The sequence below is a fragment of the Mustela putorius genome, unplaced genomic scaffold (genome assembly GCF_011764305.1).
Source record: "Mustela putorius furo isolate JIRA1106 unplaced genomic scaffold, ASM1176430v1.1 tig00003988_pilon_pilon_pilon, whole genome shotgun sequence".
Taxonomy (NCBI): Eukaryota; Metazoa; Chordata; class Mammalia; order Carnivora; family Mustelidae; genus Mustela; species Mustela putorius.
Genome location: NW_025422127.1, coordinates 15,012,214 through 15,039,215, shown reverse-complemented (window position 1 = coordinate 15,039,215; position 27,002 = coordinate 15,012,214). Strand labels below are relative to the sequence as shown.

The 27,002-nt window shown below is 35.7% G+C and overlaps 1 protein-coding gene across 12 annotated transcripts in view; it reads right to left on the bottom strand.

Annotated features, from left to right (window-relative positions):
• Window positions 1-27,002, bottom strand: part of WNK1 (WNK lysine deficient protein kinase 1) — a 148,842-nt gene that overhangs the window by 73,514 nt on the left and 48,326 nt on the right. For all 12 annotated transcript variants that reach the window (XM_045071886.1, XM_004773721.3, XM_013046412.2 and 9 more), the window contains one exon: window positions 8,673-8,845. In XM_045071886.1, the coding sequence (XP_044927821.1) occupies window positions 8,673-8,845 (173 nt within the window). The remainder of the gene's footprint in view (window positions 1-8,672; window positions 8,846-27,002) is intronic.

The window sequence follows — 27,002 nt, the reverse complement described above, 5'->3', positions numbered from 1 at the left end:
ATGAATAACATTGATTCATTCAATGTTAAACCAACTTCGTGATCCTGGGATAAACCCTCTTTGGTATTAATGTATTGTAATTGCTGGCTCCAATCTGCTATTATTCTGTAAAGGATTTTTACATCAATATTCATGAAGGACATTGTTCTTTAAAAATTTCTTTTTCCATAATATCTTAGGTTTTGATATCAGTGATATCAGTGTTATGCTGGCTTCATAAAATGAGTTAAACAATAATTGTTCCATCTCTATATTTTGAGAAAATTCAACATACTGTATTTTCCCAATTTATTAGAATAAAATATACATAAAATTTACCATTTTAAAGTGATACTAAGTAATTGATACTGTTATGAAATCATCACCACCAACTATCTCCAGAACTCTTTTTATCTTAAAAAACTGAAACTTCATACCCATTAACAATAACTCCCCAAAGCCACCTTCCCTTGTGTTCTGGAAACTACCACTCTACTTTCTGTTTCTATGAATCAACCACTCTAGGTACTTCACAGAAAGTGAAAGCAGTAGTGGTATCTGATTTTTTGCAACTGGCTTATTTCACATTGCATAATGTCCTCAAGGTTCACTCATATTATAGCATGTGTTAGAATTTCCTTGCCACTTCAGGATGAAAAATATTCAACTGTGTGTGTAGAGAGACAGACAGGCATGTGCGTGCGCGCACACACACATTTTGCTTATCCACTCTTTCCTTGATGGACACTGTGCTGCTTCTTTTAGCTAAATAGTGATAAAATAATGGTCACGAACTTTCTAAATTTGACAAAAGACATGAATCCACATATCTGAGAAGCTCAACAAACCCCAAGAAGAATACATATAAAGAGATTCAGATTCATATATTACATTCAAACTGTTGAAAACAAAAGACAAGAGAATCTTGAAAGCAAGAGAGAAGCAACTCATCATAATCAAGAGATCCTCAGGAAGACTGTCAGCCAACTTCTCAACAGAAACCACAGAGGCCAGAAGCAGAGAAATGACATATTTAAAGTGTGGAAAGGTGTGTGTCGGGGGGAACCTGTCAACCAAGAATTTTATATCTAGCAAAAACAAATCCTTCAAAAATAAAGGCAACATTAAACAAAAGCTGAGAGACTATTATTAGTACACCTGCCCTACAGGAAATGCTAAAGCAAGTCCTTGAGGCTGAAATAAAAGGACACTGGACAGTAAACTGAAGCCATAGGAAGAAATAAAATCTCTGGTAAAGGTAACTACACAGCTAAATATAAAAACAAGTATTAATGTGTTTTTGGCTTATAACTTCTCTGTTCATTTCCTACATGGTTTAAAAGGCAAATACATAAATCAATAATTATAAATCTGTATTAATGGGGACACAACATATAAAGATGCAATTTGGATCTTTGCAAAATCTACAAAAATACAAAAGAGGTGCAAAGCTGCATAGGAGCAAGGATTTTGAAGCCACTAAGCTAATCAGGTAACCTTTCAAACTAGATTGTTAGAAATCTATGGTGTTAATTGTAATCCCTAAGGTAACCACTAAGAAAATACTTTAAAAATATATACAAGGGAAACAAGAAGGGTATTAAAATGGTTTATTACAAAAAAATTTTTTTTAAGAAGCAGTAATGATGAGAAGGAACAAAAAGGTGTCAAAACATTAAAAAAAATAGCAAAAGTGCTTCCTTATCACCAATTACTTTAAGTATAAATGAATTAAATTTTCTAATCAAAGAGAGGGCTAAATGGAGATAAATATGATCCAACTACATGTTGTCTACAAGAAACTCACTTTAGATTCAAAGACCCACACAGGTTGAAAATGAAAGGACACAAAAAAGATATTCCATGCAAATAGTAACCAAAAGGGAATAGGGTGGTTATATTAATATCAGACAAAATAGACTAAATCAAAAACTGATACGAGAGATAAAGAATATATATTGATAAAAGGGTCAATTTGTGAAGATTATAACAAATATAAACATAATATACATCAAAAAAAGTTCCTAAATACATGAAGCAATTACTGACAGAATCGAGAGGAGGAGTACACAGTTCTATAGCAATAGCCCACTTTCAAAAGTGGATAGACTGGGGCACCTGGGTGGCTCGGTCATTAAGTGTCTGCTTTTGGCTCAGGTCATGATCCCAGAGTCTTGGGATCAAACAATGCATCGAGCTCCCTACTCCTAAGGAAGCCTGGTTCTCCTTCTCCCATTCCTCCTGCTTGTGTTCCTGCATTTGCTATCTCTGTCAATAAATAAAATCTTAAAAAAAAAAAAAAGTAGACAGACCATCTAGACAGAAGATCATTAAGGGAATAGAGGATTTGAATAATAAACCACCTAAACATAAGAGAAATATATGGAACATGATACCCAACAACGGATAAATACATATTCTTAAAAACACATGGAACATTCCCTCAAGAAACCTCCCAACAAAGAAAAGTCCAGGACTACATGGTTTCACTGTTGAGTTCTACCAAACATTTAAAGGGAAACCACTAATCCTTTTCAAACTCTTCCAAAAAGTAGAAAAGGAGGAAACTCATCCAAAAGGTAGAAAATGACTTCATAAGTCATTCATCTGCCCTGTCAGCAAAGACACCACAAGAAAACTATATACCAATACCTCTTAGGAATATAGATGCAAAAGTCATCAGGAAAACATTAGCTAACTGAATCCAACAACACAGTAAAAGGATTATATACCAAGTACAATTTATCCATGAAATGGAAGTATCTGTCAACATTAGAAAATTAGTCAACATAATACACCTTCGAACAAAGGTAAAAAGACAAAACCAAACAACAACCTCATGATCATCTCAACTGATAAAAAGAATTAGATAAATTCCAATACGTTTCCATGATAAAAATACTCAAACTAGGAATAGCAGAGAATATATGATAAAGAACATTATGAAAAACCCAAACCTTACATCATACTCAATAATGAAACACTGAAAGCTTCCTAAGATTAGAAATAAGACCAGGATAACTACTGTTATCCAACATTGTACTAGAAGTTCCAGCCAGAACAACTAAGAAAGAAAAAGAAATAAAAGTATACAAATTGGAAAGGCAGTAAAACTGTATTTGTAATGCCAAGATCCTATATAAAGAAAATACCAAAGAATACACACACCCTCACAACTAGAGTTAGTAAAACAATTCATCAGAGTTCCAAGAGTGCAAGATCAACATACACAAATTAGTTGTGTTCCATATACCGACAATTAACAACCTGAAAAGGAAATTAAGAAAACAATTGTTTTACAAAAGCATCCAAAAGAATAAAATATGTTGGAATAAATTTAACCAAGGAGGTGAAAGACCTATGCATTCTAAACTAGAAAACACTGTTGAAAAATTAAATAAAATGTAAAAACATCTTGTGCTCATGGATTGGAAAACTTAATATAGTTAGTTAAATGGCAATAAAAACCAAAGTGACCTATAGATTCAATGCATCTATAAATATATTTAATTCTATCTACAGATAGAATTTTGACTCTATCAACCTTCTTGCAGAAATGGAAAACTAATTCTCAAATTCACATGGAATTGCAAGGGCCTCAAATAGCCTAAACAATACTGTTCTTAAAGATTTTATTTATTTAAGTGTGAGAGAGAGAGAGAGAGAGAAAGTGAACACATGCAGAGGGAGAGGGAGAAGCAGGCTCTCAATTGATCAGGGAGCCTGACTCAGGACTCGATCCCAAGACCCTGGGATCATGACCTGAGTTGAAGGCAAACCCTTAACTGACTGAGTCACCCAGGCACCTCTAGCCAAAACAATACTGAAAAAGAAGAACAAAATTGGAAAACTCACAATTCCTAATTTGAAAACATATTACAAACTACTGTAATCAAAACAGTGTAGTACTGGCTAGGGACAAATATACAGATTAAAAGGACAGTATCAAGAGCCCAGAAATAAACCCATACATCTATGGTTAAATGACTTTTGACAGGAGTACCAAGACCATTCAACAGGGCTAGAACAGTCTCTTCAACAAATAGTGCTGGGTAACTGGATAACCAGTTACAGAATGAAGTTGGGTTGCACACCTCACACATACACAAAAGTTTACTCAAAATGAAACAAATGTAAATGTAAGAGACAAACTTGTACAAGTTTAAGGAGAAAGCTTAGGGGTAAATCTGCATGATCTCGGTTTTGGCAATAGATTCTTAGACCTAACACCAAAAGTACAAGCAACAAGAAAAGAAAAAAGTAAATTGGACTTCATCAACATTAAAAACTTTACACATCACAGGAAGTAAAAAGACAACTTATAGAATGGGAGATAATATTTGCAAATCATATTTCTGGGAAAGGCTTACAGAATATATAAAAAACTCTTACAACTCAACAATAAACAAACAAAAAAAAATTAAATATGGGCTAAGGGCTTGAATAGAGATTTGTCCGAAGACATGATGGAATAGACATTTCTCCAAAGACAGATAAACAGTCAAATGCACATGACATGTTCCTCAACATCATCAGTCACTATGAAAATCCCAATCAAAACCACAATGAGATACCATGTCACACTTGGTAGAATGGCTATGAAAATAATAAACAAGTGTTGGCAAGGACATGGAGAAACTGAAACTCTTATACATTGTTGGTGGGAATGTAAAATGGCTCAGTCACTGTGGAAAAGTCTGGTGGTTCCTCAAAGAGTTAAACATAAAATTAACATGACTTAGCAATTCCACTTACAGGCACACATCCAAAAGAAATGAAAATATATACTCAAAACTTATACACAAGTATTTATAGCAGGACTATTAGTGATAGCCAGAAGGTGGAAACAAATGTCTCTAAGTGAATGAATTGTGGTATATCCATAAAACAAAATATTATGTAGTCCTAAAAAAGGAATGAAGTATGAATATGTACAACATCATGAACCTTAAAAACATTATGCCAAACACAAAAGGCCCCATTATTTTATGACTCTATTTATATGAAATAGCTTGATCAGATAAAACCAGAGACAAAAAGCAGTTAGTGGTTGCCAAGGGCTGGGATTAGGGGGAAATGGTGAGTTGCTTACTGGGTTTGTTTTGCAGGACTGAAAAGTGTTAAAGAATAGTTGCACAGCAATGTGAATGTACTTAACATTACTGAACTGCACACTTAATAATGATTAAGATGGCAAATTTTATGCTATTTTTTAAAAGATTTTATTTATTTGAGAGAGAGAGAGAAAGAGAGAGAGACAGCAAGAGCTGGGGGGAGGGGTGGAGGGAAAGGGAGAAGCAGATGTCCAGCTGAGCAGGAAATCCGAGAGGGGCTCGATCCCACAACCCTGGGATCAGGACCTGAAGTAAAGGCAGACATTTAACTGGCTGAGTCACCCAGGCACCCTGCTATGTTTCTTAGTCAAAGAAAAAATTCCTATCCATAAATTGTAGAGCGCAGTATAATTCCTCATCTTGCACATGGAGAACTGAGGCCCAGACATGGGGAGCTAGTTGACCCAAATCACAGTCAGGCAGAAACAGAGCTAGGAGTAGAACTCACCACTCATACTCTGTTTAGTGCTTTCTACTACACCCTCCTGCTCCCTTAGCTCTGAGGCTCGGAAACAGAAACAATGATAGGGAAAGAGAACTTTAAGCTTAGAAAGAAAATGCCAAGAACTTAGATGGTGTGCAGTTAAAAGGCCAAAGATTTATATGATCTGAAGAGAAACCAGAGTATTGATGGTGTGCAATTAAAGAGTAAATACACAGCATGGGAAGGAAAATGGAGAATAACTACTTAATGAGTACAGTGTTCCTTTGAGGTGATGAAAATGTTTAAGAACTTGATAAATCATGTAGTGGTTATACAACACTGTATAGACAAAATATCTATACCTGAATTATACTTTAAAAATTTTAATTTTATGTTGTGAATTTCATGTCAATTAAAAAAATCTAGCTTTATTCTATTTCCTGAATCAAATTTTCTAACCCATATTAATTTTCAGGTATGGGTACCAATTTAAGTATTAATAAATAAGCGGAACAAAGGTAGAAATCTAAAAAGCCCAAAAAGCATCAATGTTGGAACGAACTCCCATCCCTTTTGCCCCTTTTGCTTCTCTAAATGCTACCAACATTCCTAATTATTCTGTATTCTTCCAGTATGAATATAGATTTGGTTCTCTGTTATGGTCAACTTTATTAAGCACTGTGAAAGAAAACAACTTAAATGTCCTGCTATTCATTTGAACTGCTAACAAAGTATTAACAAGAAGCAGCTTATAGGACTTGCTTTCATGGCTGTATGGAAGTCATATGTAACTATATGAAAATATGGATTTGTTTTAAATCCACATGCTTGGGTGGGGGGTGCACCTCGGTGGCTCAGTTGGTTAAGCATCTGCCTTCAGCTCAGGTCATGACCCTGGGGTCCTGGGATTGAGTCCCACATCGGGATCCCTGCTCAATAGGGGAGCCTGCTTCTCTCTCTGCCTGGTGCTGCCCCCGCTTGTGTGCTCTGTCAAATAAATTCTAAAAATCTTCGTTTTTAAAAGTGAATCTATTTGCTGAGAACTAAATACACATCCTCAAGTCCTTCCTTATTCTCTTGATTCTTGCCTTCTAGAATGATAATTAATGTCTTTTTACTCCATGTCTCATGTTTTTTTTGCTTTCTGATATTCATATTTATCCTTTTTAGTTCAATTTAGTCTGCTGTTTAACCTAATCAATGAAGTTTTAATTTTAAGGATTTTTTTAAAGGATTTATTCTTATTTCTAAAAGTTCTTTGGATCTTATTACATCTGAACTTTTTTTTTTTTTTTTTAAAGTAATGCCTATACCCAGCATTGGGCTAGAACTCATGATCCCGAGATCAAGAGTTGTGTGTTCTATCAACTGAGGGTCAATTCCACAGAAGCTTAGCCTACTATGTTAACCCAAAGTCTCTCAATAAACTTTTAAAAACAAATAAAAACAAACTTAAAACAAATGTCAGAGGGTAATCTTATAGGGTATGCCTGAACAGATTATTGACAGCCCACTAAAGTACCTAAACTGGTGAGAAGAACCTCAAGGTACAGATATACACATAACTAATAACCACAATTTTCTTTAATTCATTCAAACAGTTTTTAAATTTCAGGCATAGTGCTAGAGAGTACAATCTAATGGAAGAAAGAGATATATTAACAAGCAGCTTGGATGATGAGGATAAAGGTGTTACCATAAGTATTGGAGAAGCTGAGTGGGGAAACCAGAATTTGCAGGAGGGAAATATTCTGTTGGCTTTTCAATATGTTAATCTTGAGCATCCAAGAGCACATGCAAATCATTACATCCAAAAGATACAAAACTGTTTCAAATATCTGGGATGAATTAGCTCAGTAATATTAACTAAAGAAAGTGTACCTTAAAAAAGATACAATTTTTAAAGGTCCAATTCCTCCACAATAAAAAATTTAAACCATATAATTTATACTCCATTTGACCCTGGAACAACATCGGTTTGAACTGTGTGGATTTACTTACATGCAGACTTTTTATAGTATAGTACTGTAAATGTATTCTCTAATGATTTTATTTTCTCTAGCTTACTTTACTATAAAAATAGTCTATAATACATATAATATGCAAATAGGTGTTAATCGACCATTTATGTTATCAGTAAGGCTTTTAGTCAACAGTAGGCTACTAAGTAATTAAGTCTGAGGGATTCAAAAGTTAAACTTGGATTTTCAACTACATGGAGGGTCAACTGTCCCTAACTCTCACATTGTTCAGGGTTAACTGTAGTTTTCTCACTGTAGTTTCCTCTCTGAGTACATGTAATCTGAGAGACCTGGGATTCCAAAGGCAAACTCCCATTCCTACTTTAAAACTCTTTTAGGGAAAGGGAATACCTTGTTAGGAATTGTTCAAATGGAGAACAAGAAATTTCTGCATTTGACCTGCTTTCGTGAAAGAAACGATGAGTCTAGCTATTTCGGCTTTAATTTCTTTTTTTTTTTTTTTAAGATTTTATTTATTTATTTGATAGAGAGATCACAAGTAGGCAGAGAGGCAGGCAGAGAGAGAGGAGGAAGCAGGCTCCCTGCTGAGCAGAGAGCCCGATGCGGGACTCGATCCAAGGACCCTGAGATCATGACCTGAGCCAAAGGCAGCGGCTTAACCCACTGAGCCACCCAGGCGCCCCTCGGCTTTCATTTCTGATACTAAGGCAAATGTATTTATCTAGCAATAACTGTCACAGTACCATTTGAATCTGATATAATAATAGTTGCACAGATGCAGCAGAAACTGTCCAATACAAGGTGATAAAGTAAATGGAGTAAATGGAGAAAGTAAATAAGCTTCAACCTCATTTAAACCACTAGAGGGCCACATTGTCATATGATTTCATGATCCCTCAGCTGCTGCTCAATTTTAGAAGTGCAAATCAACATGATTTAAAATAACTAGGTTTATTCTGTAATAACTTATTTTAATATTACCATTAAATAATTATAAAATTATTTTATACACCAGAGGACTTAGTGGGCAGGAAAATGTCCTACCAAGAGGTGGAGGGATTGTTCCCTCCTTGGTATGCTTGGAAAGAAAAGCAGGACTGATAAAATATGACATGAGAAAATTCAAGTTCTTTCAAACTTCTTGGTCAATTTTTATAACATTGATAGACTTACGTTTTAAGTGTTCCAGATGTCATAAGTTCAGTCACCAAAACAATGCACTTCTTCCCTTTTACTGTGGACTCCCAGGAATCATAGAATCGAACAATATTGGGATGCTGAAGACCCTTTAACATTTCAGCCTCTTCTTTAAATCTCTGCCTCTCAGACTTTGTTAATTTTCGATCCTAAAATCATGAACCAAAACAAAATGTGGTTTAAAATAACAGAATACCAAGTCACACAGTCAAATTTAAATGCTGTTAAGAGTACACTTATCTTGATAAGAAATGTATAGAACTGCTGAATCATACTGCACAGTTGAAACTAATATAGCACTATATGCTAATTATATTTAAGTAAGAATAAAATAGTTTAAATAGGGGGGGAAAAAACCCCCACCAAAAAATGAAATCTTGCCATTTGCAATGATGTGGATGGAATGAGAGGGTATTATGCTAAGTGAAATAAGTCAGAAAAAGACAATTATCATATGATCTCACTGATATGTGGAATTTGAGAAAAACACAGAGGATCATGGGGGAAGAGAGGAAAAAACGAAATGGAACAAAACCAGAGAGGGAGACAAACCATGAGAGATTCTTAATCTCAGGAAACAACCTGAGGGTTGCTGGAGTGGAGGAGAGTAGGAGGGATGCGGTGGCTGGGTGATGGACACTAGGGAGGGTATATGCTATATGGTACCTGCTATGAATTGTGTAAGACTGATGAAATACAGACCTGCACCCCTGAAACAAATAATATATTAATTGTTAATTTTTTTTAAATGGGGGAAAAACAAAGAAAAAACCCCATAAAAATAAGTTCAAATGCCAAACGTGTACTAAATTACAATGATCGATAATGTTTAAATCAGGAATGCTTTAACATTAAAGTTACTAATAACTAATAATTCTTCAGCCTTTCATGACTGTGAGAACAGGGTAAAGTATACTTAAGAAAACTGGATTATAATGTGCTTGAAATTATTTCAATGTCTTTATGTTAACATGTTCCTCAAATACAATAACATTTTGTGGCTACAGTTAATTTACCACTTCTAAAATAATGATTTATTGCTATGCAGTATATGCAATTTAATAACATGGAACAAGTATGAGATTTGGGGAGGCAAAAAGATCTAAATGTAAATTCTAATTCTGTCTTTGCTTTGATTAGAATTTTCTTTAAGAAAATATTAAATAATAAACATTTAAAGCACCTGGCACTTCATAGGTGATGTGATGTTTCTGAGATGAACTAGGGCAAAGCACTTAATTTGTTGATCCTCCCTTGACAAGGTTCCATATACACATACTCTGAATTATTCTGTATATTACAATTGAAACTATCTCTGTCACACTAATATTCTGTCAAATCAAGCAATACATATTTTAACAAAAGATTCCAGGCATACAATAAAGTAATGTGTCCATCACACAGTTAAATAAACATAGACATAATTAAAAGCCCCCTATGTAACAGGATTGTCCTTCCCATCACTACTCCTTACCCCTGAATAACTACTAGACTGAATTTGGACATACCACTTCCTATAAAGGTTTTAATACTTTTTGTTAACATTTTAAAATTTCATAAAATGTACACAGTATGTTTTCTTTATTTTTTTAAGATTTTTTTTTTTTTTTTGGACAGAGATCACAAGTGGGCAGAGAGGCAGGCAGAGAGAGAGAGAGAGAGAGAAGAGGAAGCCGACTCCCTGCTGAGCAGAGAGCCTGATGTGGAGCTCCATTCCAGGACCCTGGGATCATGACCTGAGCTGAAGGCAGAGGCTTTAACTCCACTGAGCCAGCCACCCAGGCTCCCCTAGAGTATGTTTTCTTTAAAAACTTGTTTTTTTTACTCAGTATTGTTTGAGATCACCTGTGATGATATACCAGGCACTACAAGGTATCTACCATATTATTATAACTTGGCTTTGTTCATCATCACTGTTACAAGTTATAATAATATGGTAGATACCTTACCTAAATATATCATAATTTATATCATCTTCTATTGATTAATCTTTAGGCTAGTCCCCATTTTTTGCTACTATAATATTGCAGTGGTATTACAATATTAATCTCCTTGGCTATACATTTAAATGTGTCTCTAGGAAACAGGTTCTTAACTTATTACAAAGCTAAAGTAATCAAAACAGTGTGGTACTGGCATGAGGACAGATAGGTAGACCAAAGGAATAGCATTGGAAGTCTAGAAATAAGCCCATATATCAATTATGAATAATACATATACCTGAGAGTATTCAGTAATCCTGTGATTTTTGTCACCAACAGCCCTAGATATTTTGATATCTCTTAACAGTGGTTATAGATTACCTCAAAATATCATTTACATTAATCATTACTTTGAAATTGACAATGAGATCTTTCAGTTGATCTGATTAGTATACACTAACAATGCTCACTATAACACAACTTAAAAAATTTTTATAACTATTTTAGTACAATTAGTCTCCTTATAATCCTATGTATTTTACCATATAAACTTAAAATACTATTCTAGCCTTCAAAAGAGACATGAGGCACAAAAAATACTAAACATCTATTAGGATCATGTCTAGAATTACTTAATCATAAGAAATAGGCACTTCCAATATTCATTCATTCTTTCCTTCTTTCTTTCTAAGATTTTATTTGACAGAGAAAGAGAGATCACAAGTAGAAGGAATGGGAGAGGGAGAAGGAGGCTCCCTGCTCAGCAGGGAGCCCAATGCGGGGCTTGATCCCAAGACCCTGATATCATGCCCCGAGCCAAAGGCAGATGCTTAACCAACTGAGCCACCCAGGCACTCCACACCTTCAATTTTCATAGCTACCAACAAACTGCTTTTCAAGGGGACTATACCAACATACTCTCTTAATAGCATTGTATGAAGGTTTCCATTGCTAAACATGGTCACCAGTATGGTATTACCAGACATTAACTTTTATCAATGTGATGGGTGTAAACTCATATCCTGTTTTTTTTTTAAAGACTTTATTTACTTGACAGAGAGAAATCACAAGTAGGTAGAGAGGCAGGCAGAGAGAGAGAGAGGAGGAAGCAGGCTCCCTGCTGAGCAGAGAGCCCGATGCGGGACTCGATCCCAGGACCCTGAGATCATGACCTGAGCCGAAGGCAGCGGCTTAACCACTGAGCCACCCAGGCGCCCTCATATCCTGTTTTTTAATTTACATTTTTAGAGGCAAGAATGAGAAAAAGTTTTTATTTTCTTTGTAGACTACTTGAGTTTCTTCTTCTGTGAGATGCCAAATCATATCATTTGTTTTCCTTCTTTGTAGGAGTTCTCAATATATTCTGCATACAAATCTTTTATTAATTTTATGTTACAAATGTCTTCTCAATTTGTGGTTCGTAATTTCACTTTGCTTAGGATGTCTTCTGATTTTGATGTTTTTATTTCACTGCAGTTCAATTAATCTTCTACTTTATGGTAGGTAGGTGGGCTTTATCTCTTCAGTAATTCTTCCAGACACTGAGGACATACCTTTTCCTTTCCTTTTAAAAATATGTATGTTTTGTTTGCCACACTAGGGAATTTATTACTGAGGAATTTATTTGGTTGGATAAAAGGAGGATTGGCTGTTTTGTTTTTTTTTTAATCAACCAATAACTTAATACCATTTGATGAACGATCCATCCTTTCCACATAAGTGTAATTTTATTTCTTGATTCTATATTCTATTCCAATGGTCTGTCTATTCTGCACTAATACCACAGTTTCTTAGCTGCTATAGTTTTAAAATAATTCATTCTTGGTAGAACCAGCTCCTATAACCCTTCCTCAACTTTATTTTCTAAATTATCTTGGTTATTTTTTTCTAGCAAGAAGACTGTTATTTCTATAATGTAGAAATTACAGCATAAGCCAACTAAAACTATCAGAATATTATCAAGAATTTTAACTAAAGGCATATAATTTGTAATGCTATAGAGACTATATAGATAATCTGTTCAACATTTTTTCCCAAGCGGTATAAATTAATTTTAAAGAATTTATTGTAAATTTACATGCCACTAAAAAAAAAAAAAATCACTATTCTCATCATCCCCTCCCCATCTTATACATTATTTTTCCTACTACTTTAGCTCCCTCTTGTCCTGTTACTCCTTTAGATAACATTATAATTGTTATTTAGCAGTATTTGCTTACTTATATATACCCACATATCTTTTTGTTCACCCTTCTATTTTGCTCCCTGTTCTCTTTATCTCGGTTCATTTTTCTTTTTCTGTAAAATGTTTTTCAGAATTCTTTGAGTAAACGTTCCATTAGTGGTATAATCCTAGGTTGTTTGAGATGTTTACTTCATCATCACTCGAGTGATAGTTTAGATAGATGTGGAAATCCAGGCTAGCTTATTTTTCTTTCAGCATTTTCAAGATATTGTTTTGTGGTGTTCTGGTGTCTACTACAGCTGTCAGTATAAATGTCTTCCTTTGTAAATTTATCTGAATTTTCTCCAGTTGTTCTAAAGACTATTTTTAAAAAATTGTGTTCTGCACTTTCAGTACCATGCACCTAGTTTTATGTATTTATACATAAACATAAATACATAGTTATGTTTATACATAAATGTTTATACATAAACATAAAATACCATGCACCTAGTTTTTATGTATTTATACATAAATTTTATGTATTTCTAATAACTGTGTTTCTAAGCCAAAAGTTTCCAGTATTTGTCTTCAAGTCAGGAGAATTCTCAATTATTATCTCTTGGATTACTGCCTCTTCCTATTTCCCTTTCTCTTCTTTGTAAGATTTATTTGTGTTATGTGTGAAGGTGTATGTACGTGTGTGTGTGTGTGTGTGTGTGTGCACACAACATAGCTCTATCCCTCCTATCTTAACTTATCTCTCATTTTCCATTTCTTATACCTTCTGGGCAATGTTCTCAGATCTACCTTCTTGTTCCCTAAGTCTCTCTTGAGTCATTATATCTAAACTGCTTATTAACTCTTTTAAATTAATCAAACTTTAAACTCCAAAGGAAGAAGGGATGCAGAAGACATATGGCCAAGTCTCAGTCCCTGTTCCAGAAATAAGAGATGAATGAACACAAACCAGATGAACACTTCCAACTGACCATACAAGTCTTGGAAGCTAGGTATAAAGGTAAGAGGGCATATATTTGGACATCCGCAAAGAAAATAAAATTGTTAGTCTGTCACCAAAGGCACCCATCAAAGGGTGTGATAAAAGGAACTCAGTCACCACTCCCGTCCCTACTCTCCTAACATCATAAACAAAGCTAGGAGGGAAAAAAGAACAAAAAGGCTGGGCACTTAACTAATGGCTTCACTGGGGAAGGAATTCTGCTGCCATTTCACCAGGCCTAATACCTGGGGAAAAGATTTGCCCTCCCCATTCAGTGGCAACTCTAACACATGGGTTTTGAATGAGACATGATAACTGGTAGCTCAACTTGGAAAGAACCCCTTTAACCTCCCCACATTCCCTGCTTCATGACCATTAAGTTTTCTCAGCACCTTCCTTGGAATTTCCTCTGTTCCAGAGTCCTGCTCCACCTCCAAATTATCACTGCAAGCTTGGCTCCTCTCAAAGTTCCATAAAGGCCCCTTTTCACTGCCCTTAATCACTTCTATTCCCACTCTCAACTAGATGCTACAATTATCCACAAGTCCACTGAGACTCCGATCCATGGCAGCAGAGCTATTTTGTCCTGAATTATCCTCCTAAAAAGTTCCTGTTCTTGAGAGAACAGACAGTGAAAAGATAAAGTCAAAATATTTAAAGGCAGATACCTGAGGAAAGTACCATTTGTCAGTTTTTAATTACAATGCATTTTCTTTCTTTCTTTTTTTTTTCTTTGCATTTTCATTTCTTGAATCTCTTTCCAGGTCTTTATTAAATCAGTCATTCACTACCCCTTTCTAACACTAACTTGATGTTTTTAGTCCTTCAACTTTTTAAAATAACTTACCTTTAAAGGCTCAATTCAATACGACTTTTATCTGAGTTACTGGGGCTTTAATTTTACCTACTGTTTTGGTTCACTTGTGGTTTGTTTCTTCATGTGATTCAGAATACTGAATAAAATGGTTATCTTAAACGGTGATTTGACTGTTGGAATATCCTCAGTTACAGGTGTATCCCTGTAGATGGTCTGAAGTTTGTTTAGGTCTAGTGCCCTAGGGATATTACTAGCCTTGGCCATTAACTCCATGCAATCAGCTCAAAATCAAAATCACCTGTGTGAATACAGGTCCTTGTTTATAAGTTTCCAGGGTAAACTTTTCTTTCACCTGACCTGAAGAAGCTTGTCTTTTCCTGGGATAGAGCCCCATGATCAAGCTCAGCTGGGAGTTTGGTTCTTCCCGTCTGCCTCTCCCCTTGTTTGTGCTCTCTCTCTAAATGAATAAAAAAAAAAATCTTAAAAAAAAAGAAAAGAAAGAAAGAAAGAAAAAGAAATGGATTTTTTCTCTAGTCTGTATTTTCATTAAAGGTGTAGCTTTCTTCAAGGAACAACTTTACTGCATCTCAATTCCACTACCTGCTTGGGCTTAAGACTTCATCTATCATTAGATATATGGTAAAACCATGCCTCTTAGTTATTAACAAGATTGGCAACTGTCCCAGAAAAGTTCTCATCGTGTCAGTTCACACTTCTCCCACTCTGGATTTTTGTTTCTTCTTAGTTTTTAGACCTTGGAGATTATCCTCACATTCCTACAAGCTTATACTTAAAAGGATGGTTTTTATTGTTCTTTTAATAAAAATTTTCAAAATATCTGGTGTTTTACAGTGGGTAGAGTTTTCAGTTTGATTTTCCATTTATCAACCTACAGTAGGGTTTCCCTACATAAATAAATAAATAAATAAACACACAAACACACACACGTGTGTATATAAAAATATATAAACAAATCTTAAAATATATATATATATGTATTTTTTTTTTAAGATTTGTTTATTTTGGGGCACCTGGGTGGCTCAGCTGGTTAAAGATTTGTTTATTTTACAGGGGAGGGAGAGAGAGTCTTAAGCAGACTCCACACTGAGCATGGAGCCCGACAGGGGTCATGACCTTGAGATCACAATCTGAGGTGAAACCAAGAGTCGGACACCTAACTGACTGCACTGCCCAGGCACCCTTCCCAAAATACAAAATATCTTATTTACCATACATTCATTCCTAAATGTTCCTCATTTAAGGAAAATTTACACAGAAAACAGAAGAAAAATCTAGATCACTTATTGACTCCCTTATACATGACTAAACCTCACTATAGTTGAATTAAGAAGACATTTTAAAGAAATTGTGAAGCTACTCCAGTCTCAAAACAATCAGAAGACAGAAATCACATGAGCCAAATGAATTATGTTCTAGCTACAATTAAGACACTTTTTAAAAAAAAGATTTTATTTATTTATTTGACAGACAGAGATCACAAGTAAGCAGAGAGGCAGGCAGAGAGAGGAGGAAGCAGACTCGGTGCTGAGCAGAGAGCCCAATGTGGGGCTTGATCCCAGGACCCTGGGATCATGTCCAGAGCCGAAGGCAGAAGCTTTAACCCGCTGAGCCACCCAGGCGCCCGAAGACATTTATTTTTTATATTTTAATATATATAGTCTGTCTTTCTTGATGGTCTTGATAAGTGGTTTTTTGAAAGATTTACTTAAAGAGAGCAAGTGGTGGCACCGGGGTGGCTCAAGTGGGTTAAAGCCTCTGCCTCCAGCTCAGGTCATGATCCCAGGGTCCTGGGATAGAGCCCCACATTGGGCTCTCTGCTCTGCAGGGAGCCTGTTTCCTCCTCCTCCTCTCTCTCTCTCTCTCTGCCTGCCTCACTGCCTACTTGTGATCTCTGTCAAATAAATAAATAAAATCTTAAAAAAAAAAATCCTTCCTTTTGGAGCACCTGGGTGGCTCAGTGGGTTAAAGCCTCTGCCTTCAGCTCAGGTCACGGTGCCAGGGTCCTAGGATCGAGCCCCGCATCAGGCTCTCTGCTCAGCAGGAAGCCTGCTTCTCTCTCTCTGCCTGCCTTGCTGCCTACTTGTGATCTCTGTCTGTCAAATAAATAAATAAAATCTTAAAAAAAAAAAAAAAAAAAAGAGAAAGCAAGTGGGGAACAGGAGGGCACAGGGGCGCAGGAGCCCCTGGGGAGCTTGATCTCCCAACCATAAGATCATGACCAGAGTTGAAACCAATATTCGGAGGCTCAACTGACTGCACCACCCAGGAGCGCCCTTAATGAGTAATCTTATCTTCTGTAGCATGCAACATCCATTTTTGTTTTTAGCAATTACTCTACATCTTCATAAATGTTTGCTTACTTTTAACAAATGATTTGAGTACCCTGGATCAGACAACAGGATATAATCAACATCAGGGACAAAGGTCCTGCTATATAGACTTTATAGTGTAGGAGGCAGAGGCATTAATTTTATTATGTATGATGAAGAGAAAAAAACTGGGTACTCTGAGAGCATATTACAAAAGACCCAATTCTGTGTACATGATTGTGTATAAGCTAGAGTTAATCATGTAAGAAAAGAAGAAACCCTATCAGCAGGATACTCTTAAGAATTAAATGAGATCATGGGTGTGAAAGTACCCACAGTTGTGGTCACGTAATACTTGAAATGCTTAAGACCACAAAGATCTGTAAAAAGTGCTAAAGGAAAACTTGGAAATGTAGGCTATAATTGGGGTCGAGAAGATTCAAACTTAATAACAGTGAGCTTTGAAACTTCAACTTATTTTACTTAAATTTTATTCACCCATAGTTTGGAACTCCTAGGAAATATATCACTTACACCACAGTAGCCGAAACTTGGAATATGGAAAAGGGAGAATACTGCTTAAGAGTAATAGCTTAAATATAAATTATGTAAATATAATCACTGTAGTACAAATAGGAAGTTAATTTTAAGTCTGAATAATTCTCTGTATAGGGCTTTCACAAAATCTTTACACAGTTTAAAAGACATACTGAATCTTCAATTGTGAAGTGTCTTCTCTAAACTGATAGGTAATTTTAAACAAACTAGATGTGAAATACGACACTAACACAAGTCACTCTAATTGGTACTTAAAATTTAATTGTATTTAAAATCTAAAGACAGTTCTATTATATCTACAATTCAAAGTTTCAATAATGTTTAAAAGTACACAAGGCTTGGGACACCTAGGTGGTTCAGTCAGTTAAGCATCTGCTCAGGTCATGATCCTAGGGTCCTGAAATCAAGTCCTTACTCAGCGGAGAGCCTGCTTCTCCTTCTGCCTGCCACTCTCCCTGCTTGTGCTCTATCTCCCTCTTTCTTACCGATAAATAAATAGAATCTAAAAAAAAACAAGGCTTGCCAAATTTTCTGCTGAAACTCAAAGTAATTTACTGTTATTTTTCTCTACTACCACCATCTTATTTCAAGCCAGGATGATCTCTTCTGAAACCTACTAAATCGTTTCCCAATCTAATCTTACCCTTATATAATCTGTTCTCCATTTTGTCCATCTATAGCCAGAATGTTTTTAGTGCCAATTTAATCAATTCTATATAATTTTTAGAAATACCATTTTTACATTTTTTCTTATTTCTAAAATTAGAATGTGTCCCACTACTAGAGTTTTAGACTCAATGAAATATTGTAATGTCATGATACTGTTTAAATTGTTTAATAACTTTCTACAGCCTTTAGGACAAAGGGGAAAATCACTGTGACCTAAAAGGTCTCACATAATACCATCCTTGCCCACTCTTCAAGCCTAATTTCTTATCTAACCTTTTACACTCTTAAGCATGCTATGCTTCTTCCCATACAGGTCTTTCATACACTCAGTTTCCTCTGTATCTAGGACACCCTTCTAACAACGTTTTTTTTTTTTGTTTTGTTTTGTTTTTTAACCTAGTTAATGCACAGTCATCCTTCAAAGATCAGTTCATTTCCTTAGGGACACCTCCCCTGACTGTCCTTTACTCTAGGTCATCATACCCTGCTACACACACACACACACACACACGTACGTATCTTTTCATAAACTATGTATATGCCTCTTCAGAAGTCATATTACATTGAGACTTACTCTAAAAGCAGTGACAATATGCTTTTTCAGTGTTCTATCTTTAGTATCTGACAACCTAACATAATGAACTTACTCAATAGCCATGTATTGAATGAATCCATGAAAGTGCTTTCCAAGAAAAAAAAATGTGTATATCCTTAACGTGCAATTAGCATTTCCCCAGGAATAAAAGAAATTTCTATGACTTAAAAGAAAGGTGAGAATTCGGGGTGCCTGGGTGGCTCAGTGGGTTAAGCCTCTGCCTTCAGCTCAGGTCATGATCTCAGGGTCCTGGGATTCAAACCCCCACCCCCACTGCCGTTGGGCTCTCTGCCTGCTGCCTGCTTTGCCTACTTGTGATCTCTTTCTTTGTCAAATAAATGAAATCTTTAAAAAAAAAAAAGATGAGAATTAAAATTAGGTCTCTGAGTCTCAGTAAGTCTAATACAATGACCAACTTATAACGGTCACAGCCATTTTCATTTTTAAAAACAACTTGTAAAAGCTCATTGTAAAAAGCTGCCAACTCTTTATCTACCACAAAGTACAAAAAAAGGGGGGGGGACCTCAAACAGGGACTTCTTCCTCACCAAAAAACTATAACCAGTTTCCTTGTAAACATAGTAAATGGCAGTGTTGAAATTCTATCGAAATATTACCTTTTCTCTACTTTTGCTATGTCATCTATACTGAAATAGAGGCTATTTGAAATATTTATTGTGCAGATTTTTATCCTTGAAAATTACTGATGATTTAAGAGGTCTGAGAACCATTAAGTCTTTAAAATTAGAAATATGTAACTACATGAGTACAGATTATCAACTACATGGGGAGAAAACCCAAACAAGTAACTTGGTGCTTCTTTCAGTTAATTTGTCAACTTGTTCTACCTATAATCATAAAATATCTAAGAATGACATTATTTTAGCACCCCCCAATTTTTTTTAAGACAACAGTAAAATAGATCAAAACCAACAAGCACACAAACCATTAAGAATAAGTGGGGTTTTAAAAATATTTGCTAAGTGTTTGCTACTTAGTAGCTGGTTGTTTAATTCTGTTCTCATTAATTCTCAGGAAAAAAACCTGTGAGGTAGTAGATAGTATGACTTTAACAGATAAGCAAACTCAGAAAAAAAGTTCACAGGAGAAGAACCAAGAATTAAACGAGGATTTGAATCAACATTGACTTAATGTTCCATTTACTGTACTAGAACAAACATTTTAACATTTTGTGAAGCTTCTAAAACAAAGTTCTCATAAAAGCCATGTTGATATTTCTATTACCTAGATAGAGATCACTGAAAAGGACTAGTCACTTTACTAAATTATAATTCAAGACAGAGTAAGAGAAATATATACTATTTAAATGTTACCAACTGTCAATCAAATTATCATGAAGATAATGATAAAATTAAAAAATAAAGAATCAAATGATATTTCAAACAGATTAGCCACTGTTGCTTTTTAGGACCTTCTCCCCAACATTATCAAGCTGGATATTCCTGGGGGCTTAATACACTATCATTCATTTACTTCAGTGTAAACTAGAGCTGATACATCTAACCCACTCTATTCATTTCATTCATTTCTTTCCACCTACATAAAATTGTTTTGACAGCCTAAATGAACAAAACCAAGGATCACTTTCACGTGACCTCCCATAATATACAGAGTTTCAGGCTGCTGAGGGGCGGAGGTGGGGAGCTGGGTAACAACTAAAACAATTGTTCATCTCAGTACCATCCAAATAACAATGCTCAGTAGATTATCTGCTGATGTAATTTCTTCTTGGGTGAAAAACACAATGTTAATATTTGGTACAATGGCCTTTAGCAATTTGCATTTCTTCATTTGCTTGCTTTTAAGAAGCTTATTTTAAACATCCTTTAGAGGCATTTTCTCTTTATCCACAAATTTCACTATTTTCTGAAGTAACAACCCTATCCCTAATTAATGTTTATTTTATTAGCCCAGAAGCAAACCTTCCTGTTCAATGAAAACAGTGAGACTGGCTTTCATTAATTAAGTTTATTGGCCCTCCTGTACCCTGAAAATATCTGGCACTCAAGTCTTATTAACACTTAGCCTTCTGTAGCATTTTATTTTTAGCAATATTCAAAGTTTTACTGCTAAATTAAGACCACAGATGATAGGTTTACATATCAAAATATGGGTGGAGAGAAGTGCCTGGAATTCTGTGATTAAAATATTTTAGGTCAGTATTGGAGTCCTCCCTCCTTATCATTTTTTGCACCACTCTGACTTAGCAAAGACCTAGGCATCTATTACATCTTTTAAAGTGATGCTTAATTGTGGGTGTTGGGATAATGAAATTAAACTTGTCTTTAGGAGGAAAGCAGTTTGAAACACTGCCTTCCAGTGCAGCATGAGTTTCAGTTACCATTTAGTAAAGAAGTAATTTTTTAAAAGGTTATTCTATATTTTGAAAGAAAGGAATCATGTAAGTAATTATTTAAGTCTGGCATATCTATCCTGCATAGGGCTACATGGTCTAATAACAATTCCAAGACGACCGAAGTATTTTGTACTTCTAAATACTTCTAAGTATTTTGCTTTTTTTTTTTTTTTTAGATTTTATTTATTTATTTGAGAGAGAGACAGTGAGAGAGAGCATGAGAGGCAAGAAGGTCAGAGGGAGTAGCCGACTCCCCATGGAGCTGGGAGCTTTATGTGGGACTCGATCCCGGGACTCCAGAACCGTGACCTGAGCCGAAGGCAGTTGCTTAACCAACTGAGCCACCCAGGCGCCCAGTATTTTGCTTTTTTAAACTATATAGGTAACTTGTGTTTTTTGTCTTGAAAATTTCAGAATAAAGACTGGAGGCCTGGGGAAAGATGGGAAAACAAATAATAGAAGCAAAATGATGATTCTCATGCAAAAACTCTTAAATGTTATCAACAAAAATGATTAACAGCACTATTAAGGTGTTTTGAAATACAATATGAAAATTAAAACTGGATTTTAAGTGGCCAAATCTGTTGAGTAAATTCCTACTACAAATTTCTTTATGGCCTTCTTATCCGCACCCTTAGAGAAGAATAGGGTCTATCCCATACAGAAGTCTACGTTAGCTTAATTTTACTCAGTAAGTCAATAGATACGATCATTATGGGGAGGGGAGAGAGAGTAGAGAGTAAAAGGATATTTTTAGAATTACTTTGTATCACCTGCTTGTCCATGGAGTCTTTTTAGAACTATTCTGAAAGAGTGAGTACCAGCTTCAGAGACCAAAAAAGGTCATCAAAAGAATAGTAAAAAAAAAACAAACCAAATAAACAAAAAAAACTCCTGGTTGATCTAACTCCCAATCAATCCCTTCTTCCCAGTCTGGTTCATCTTTATTTTATCTCATTTTTTTTTTAAACAAAACGGTTCTCTGTTTTATTTTATTTTATTTTTTAATTTTTTAAAAAGATTTTTATTTATTCATTTGACAGGCAGAGAGAGAGAGAGAAAGGGAAGCAGACTCCCCACTGAGCAGAGAGCCTGATGTGGAGCTCCATCCCAGGACCCTGGGTCCATGACCTGAGCCGAAGGCAGAGGCCCAACCCACTGAGACGCCCAGGCGCCCCAAAAAGGTTTTCTGTTTTAAAGCAGCAAGAAAAAATGATCTACTTACATAAAAAAGTTGAATGCTTTCTCAAACCAGACTAATTATTTATATAGTTTTATCATTAAGCATCCTCCCAATTCACCCCCAAATCTGGGCCACAAATATGTAAATTTGAAGCCTAAGAGATTCTCTCCACCCATCTCCTTATGGGGGAAGAGGGCACAAAAGTGAAATAATTCAAACGTATCCAGAACCTGGCACAAATAGAAAGCTTTACGTTAATGCTACAAATATAACAGATACAACAGATGAACCACACAAATTTAAGTAAGCACATTCAGTCCTATTAAGAAATAGCAAACCATTTTCACTAAATCATTTACAATATCCACTGTAATAGCAAAACTCAGAAAACTATTTAGCCATCCACAAAAATTCAAAAGTTTTTATTAAAATAGATGAGATTCATTTGAACATGAGAAAACAATTAATGGAGAGAGCTTAACTCCAATCGTTATAGATAGGACTATGGACTAAAACTTTTTAAAGAAAGCAAAAGGACTGAGAAGGGGACAAGACGGGAAGTTGAATGTGGAAAGAAAGATTAAAAATATTCTTGCGTATTAAAGAAAGGATATTTTACACTTCGGAGATAAATGATACCCTGCAGTGGGTATGAGAAAGTTTCCAATTTTGGGGGGAACAAAGGGTTCCCAAAGGGGCGGCCAATAAAACATAACTAAAAACTCAAACAGTTATTAGCATTGAAATTTAGTATCCACTAAATTTTCTTCCTGTTAAGAATCCGGCACCACAGGAAAGTAAATGCTGTAGATGCACAATGCAAAGCAAGAATCTCACCGAAGTATTCACTGAGTTTGATATCCAAAACTTGTCTCATATGTCCATAAAAGAAATCAATAAAATTAAATCCAGTATATAAGAACACAACACATTAGCTTGTCAAAAGGCATGACCTAAGAAGTAAGACCAAAGCCACAACTTTAAAAAATCTTTTATTTATTTATTATTATTTTTAATATCTGGAGAGATTTTTATTTTTCTTAAGATTTATTTGACACAGAGAGAATGAGCACAAGTAGGGGGAACAGCAGGCAGAAGGAGAAGGAGAAGAGGGCTCCCCCCTACCGAGCAGGGAGCCCGATGTGGGGCTCGATCCCAGGACCATGACCTGAGCCAAAGGCAGACACTTCACAACTGAGCCACCCAGGCGCCCCTAAAAAAATCTTTTAAAAGAGAGACACAAAACACACAAATATGGAGACGTCTCTGAGTATAATATACCCATTCATATTATATTTAAATACTTGTGTATCACTTTTTCTTTTATGATCCTTTCCTTATCAGCTCAATCTCAACCTCTCCCTCCTTCTCAAATCCACTTTGGGGGTCAGGAAATAAGTATTTCCACTTTACAGGGAGACCCAGGAATGCAGAAAGAAGTAACACTTAAAGAGCAGAGAAAAAACAAAATAAAAAAGCCCAATTTTTTGCACAAGTGCACCTGCCTTAATGAAGTTTTTTGTTCATGTGTTGTAGGGTCTATTTTAATGTAACGCTTTACTAATTCTGGAATTCAAATTAGTATTTACAAAGGTCTAATGCACACTTTATCACCAAAGACTCAATAAATCTCCAACCCTACAAAGCTTCTTCCACAAATTAGCTTATTAACAACTTCAATTTCCCACTTTCTCTTTGTCTTCCCAGGCCATAAGACTGGAATTTTTCAATCCTTGTAATTCCACAATTCCATCATTCTCCATATCCCATTTCCATGCTGCTAAAGTAAAACATACAACTCTCTCGTACCAAAACAACAATTACACGTTCCTTACATCAATCTTTGAAGGCAGATTCCTCCAAAACACTACTTTTATCATGCCAAGTCCCTTGCTCAGAAATAGGAAGTAAAAATTAGCCAACTCTGCCTAATTATAGGAATTTTCTGTGGCATTTGTCAACTAAGGATTCCAGGAGCATTAGCATAGCCCCAGTGAGTTAGTCACCAGGGGAAGTTCTTCTTATGACCAGGATGTTTTAAAAGCACTTTATTACATTAAATCCAAATTCAAAAGCCACTCAGATCTACCTCCCCCGCCAAAAAACTTTCCACCATAACCCACCAGATAGGAGGGATTCCTATACTTTCACAATGCCATGTTTATCTCTTCTTTTGTACTCATAGCTGAAGTAATTGACCCGAAGTTTTCTTGGCTGTAAAACGAAAACCTCATCTTTCTTGACTAGGAATTATTCTGAGAATTTAACACACTGCATGCAAGCTTCTAAAACTATTAAAGTAATTATATAAAGTAAGACCATTTTAAAAAAGATTTACTTTTTGGAGAAACAGAGGGTAAAAACGCAAGTGGGAGGGGCAGAGCATATCCTGCTGAGCACAGAGTGCTGATGCCTGGCTCAATCTCACCACCCAGGAGATCATGACCTGAGCAGACTCTTAACGGACTGAGACCCCACCGAAGTATCCCTGAGAACATTATTTTAATGGCAGCTACTCCATTCATAGGGATTTATTATCCCATACATATTCCTGAATATAATTCACATTTGGCCATTTTTACACTGCAGAGAAAGAGACTGGTAAGAAAGTCATCAGAAGTAGCATTTCCTTAATTTGGGACTACAGACATAACAGGAATAGCTACAAGATTTCTGTGCTCTTAGACAATTAAATAAAATTTATATGTGTATATTCTGGCTCAACTAGATGACCAAAAGATTTCACAAGGCAGTTTATTTTCCAAATTACATTAGTAATCAAATGATAAGCTAAGTGGCAATTTATAAATTCCATGTATTATTAATTTTGCTAAAAAATTAATTTTGGCTGCAGGTAGACTGGTGTGTCCTAATGTCAGCAAATTTCCCCAGTCAACTATTTACTCTGAATTCCTTTACTATTTAAAGATAAAATTGCTGGGGCATCTGGGTGGCTCAGTCAGTTAAGAGTCTGCCTTCTGGGGGCGCCTGGGTGGCTCAGTGGGTTGGAGCCTCTGCCTTCAGCTCAGGTCATGATCCCAGAGTCCTGGGATCGAGCCCCGCATCGGGCTCTCCACTCAGCGGGGAGCCTGTTTCCTCCTCTTTCTCTGCCTGCCTCTCTGCCTAGTTGTGATTTCTCTCTGTCTAATAAATAAAAAAAAATAATAATAAATTAAAAAAAAAAAAGAGTCTGCCTTCTGGTCACATCCCAGAGTCCTGGGATTGAGCTCCATATTAGGCTACTTGCTCAGCAGGGAGCCTGCTTCTCCCTCTCCTTCTGCCTGCCACTCTCCCTGCTTGTGCGTGTGCACACACAGGTGCCATCTCTCCCTATCTCTATCTCTGCCAAAAAAATAAAACCTTTTTTTAAAAAAAAGTTAGAAAGATAAAGACAAAATTACAAGTTATAATTTGTAACTGGTAAAGGCATTCTCATTAGACTAAATTATTTATAAAGGAAGATTTACTGCAATAATTTGATTCAGACTATGAAGTAAGCACTACTTTGATTTTAGTTGATTAGTTGATTTTAATTTGCATTTAAATCAAGTGTGTTTTGACTTTATAGTTGTCTATAACCTATAAAACACAAGAACTGTGTATTCTGTTGTCTATTTACACATGTAACATCTTAATAATTTAACTCACATTAAGGGTCCCCTAATTGGTTTTTCCTTTAAAACACACCTAGGGGCACCTGGGTGGCTCAGTGGGTTAAAGCCTCTGCCTTCGGCTCAGGTCATGGTCTCAGGGTCCTGGGATGGAGCCCTGCATCTGGCTCTCTGCTCAGCAGGGAGCCTGCTTCCTCCCTCTCTCTCTGCCTGCCTCTCTGCCTACTTGTGATCTCTCTCTTTCTGTCAAATAAATAAAATCTTATTAAAAAAAAAAAAAAAACACACACCTAACAACGAGATACCACTTCAAACCCACTAGGATGACTATTATTTAAAAAAAAAAAAAGAAACCAACTTAGAAACTAACAAATATTACCAAGGATACATTGGTAATATTGGCACCCTTGGGCATTATGGTAGGAATGTAAAATGATATAGCCACTGTGGAAAATATGACATTTCCTCAGAAAACTAAACAGAACTACATATGATCCAGTAAGTCCACTCCTTGGTATATACCCAAGAGCATTAAAAGCAGGGACTCCAATACTTGTACACTAGTATTTCTATAAGCATTATTCACAACATTCAATGGGCGAAAACAATGTGAAGTACCCATCAACAGATGAATGGAAAACAAAATGTGGTAAATATGTAAAGCAGCATATTAATCAGCCTTAAACAGGAAATTCTGACAGATGCTATGTATGACATGAATGAAGCATTAGGACATTATAGTAAGTGAAATAATCCAAATGCAAAAGGACAAATATTGTATGATTCCATTTCTATGAGGTACTTAGAATAGATAAGTTCACAGAGATAGAAAGTAGAAAAGAGTTTACCAGAGGTTGGGGGGAAGGTAAAATGGCAAGTAACTTTTTAATGAGCTCAGATTTTCCGTTTGGGATGATGAAAAAATTCTGGATATGGATGGTGATGATGATGATTGCATGTCACTGAGAATGTCTTAATGCCACTGAAATTATATACACTTACAAAGTAGTAAGTTTTGTAAATTAATGTTATGTGTATTTTACATAAAGTTTATAGATTACCTGATTTTGAGAAACT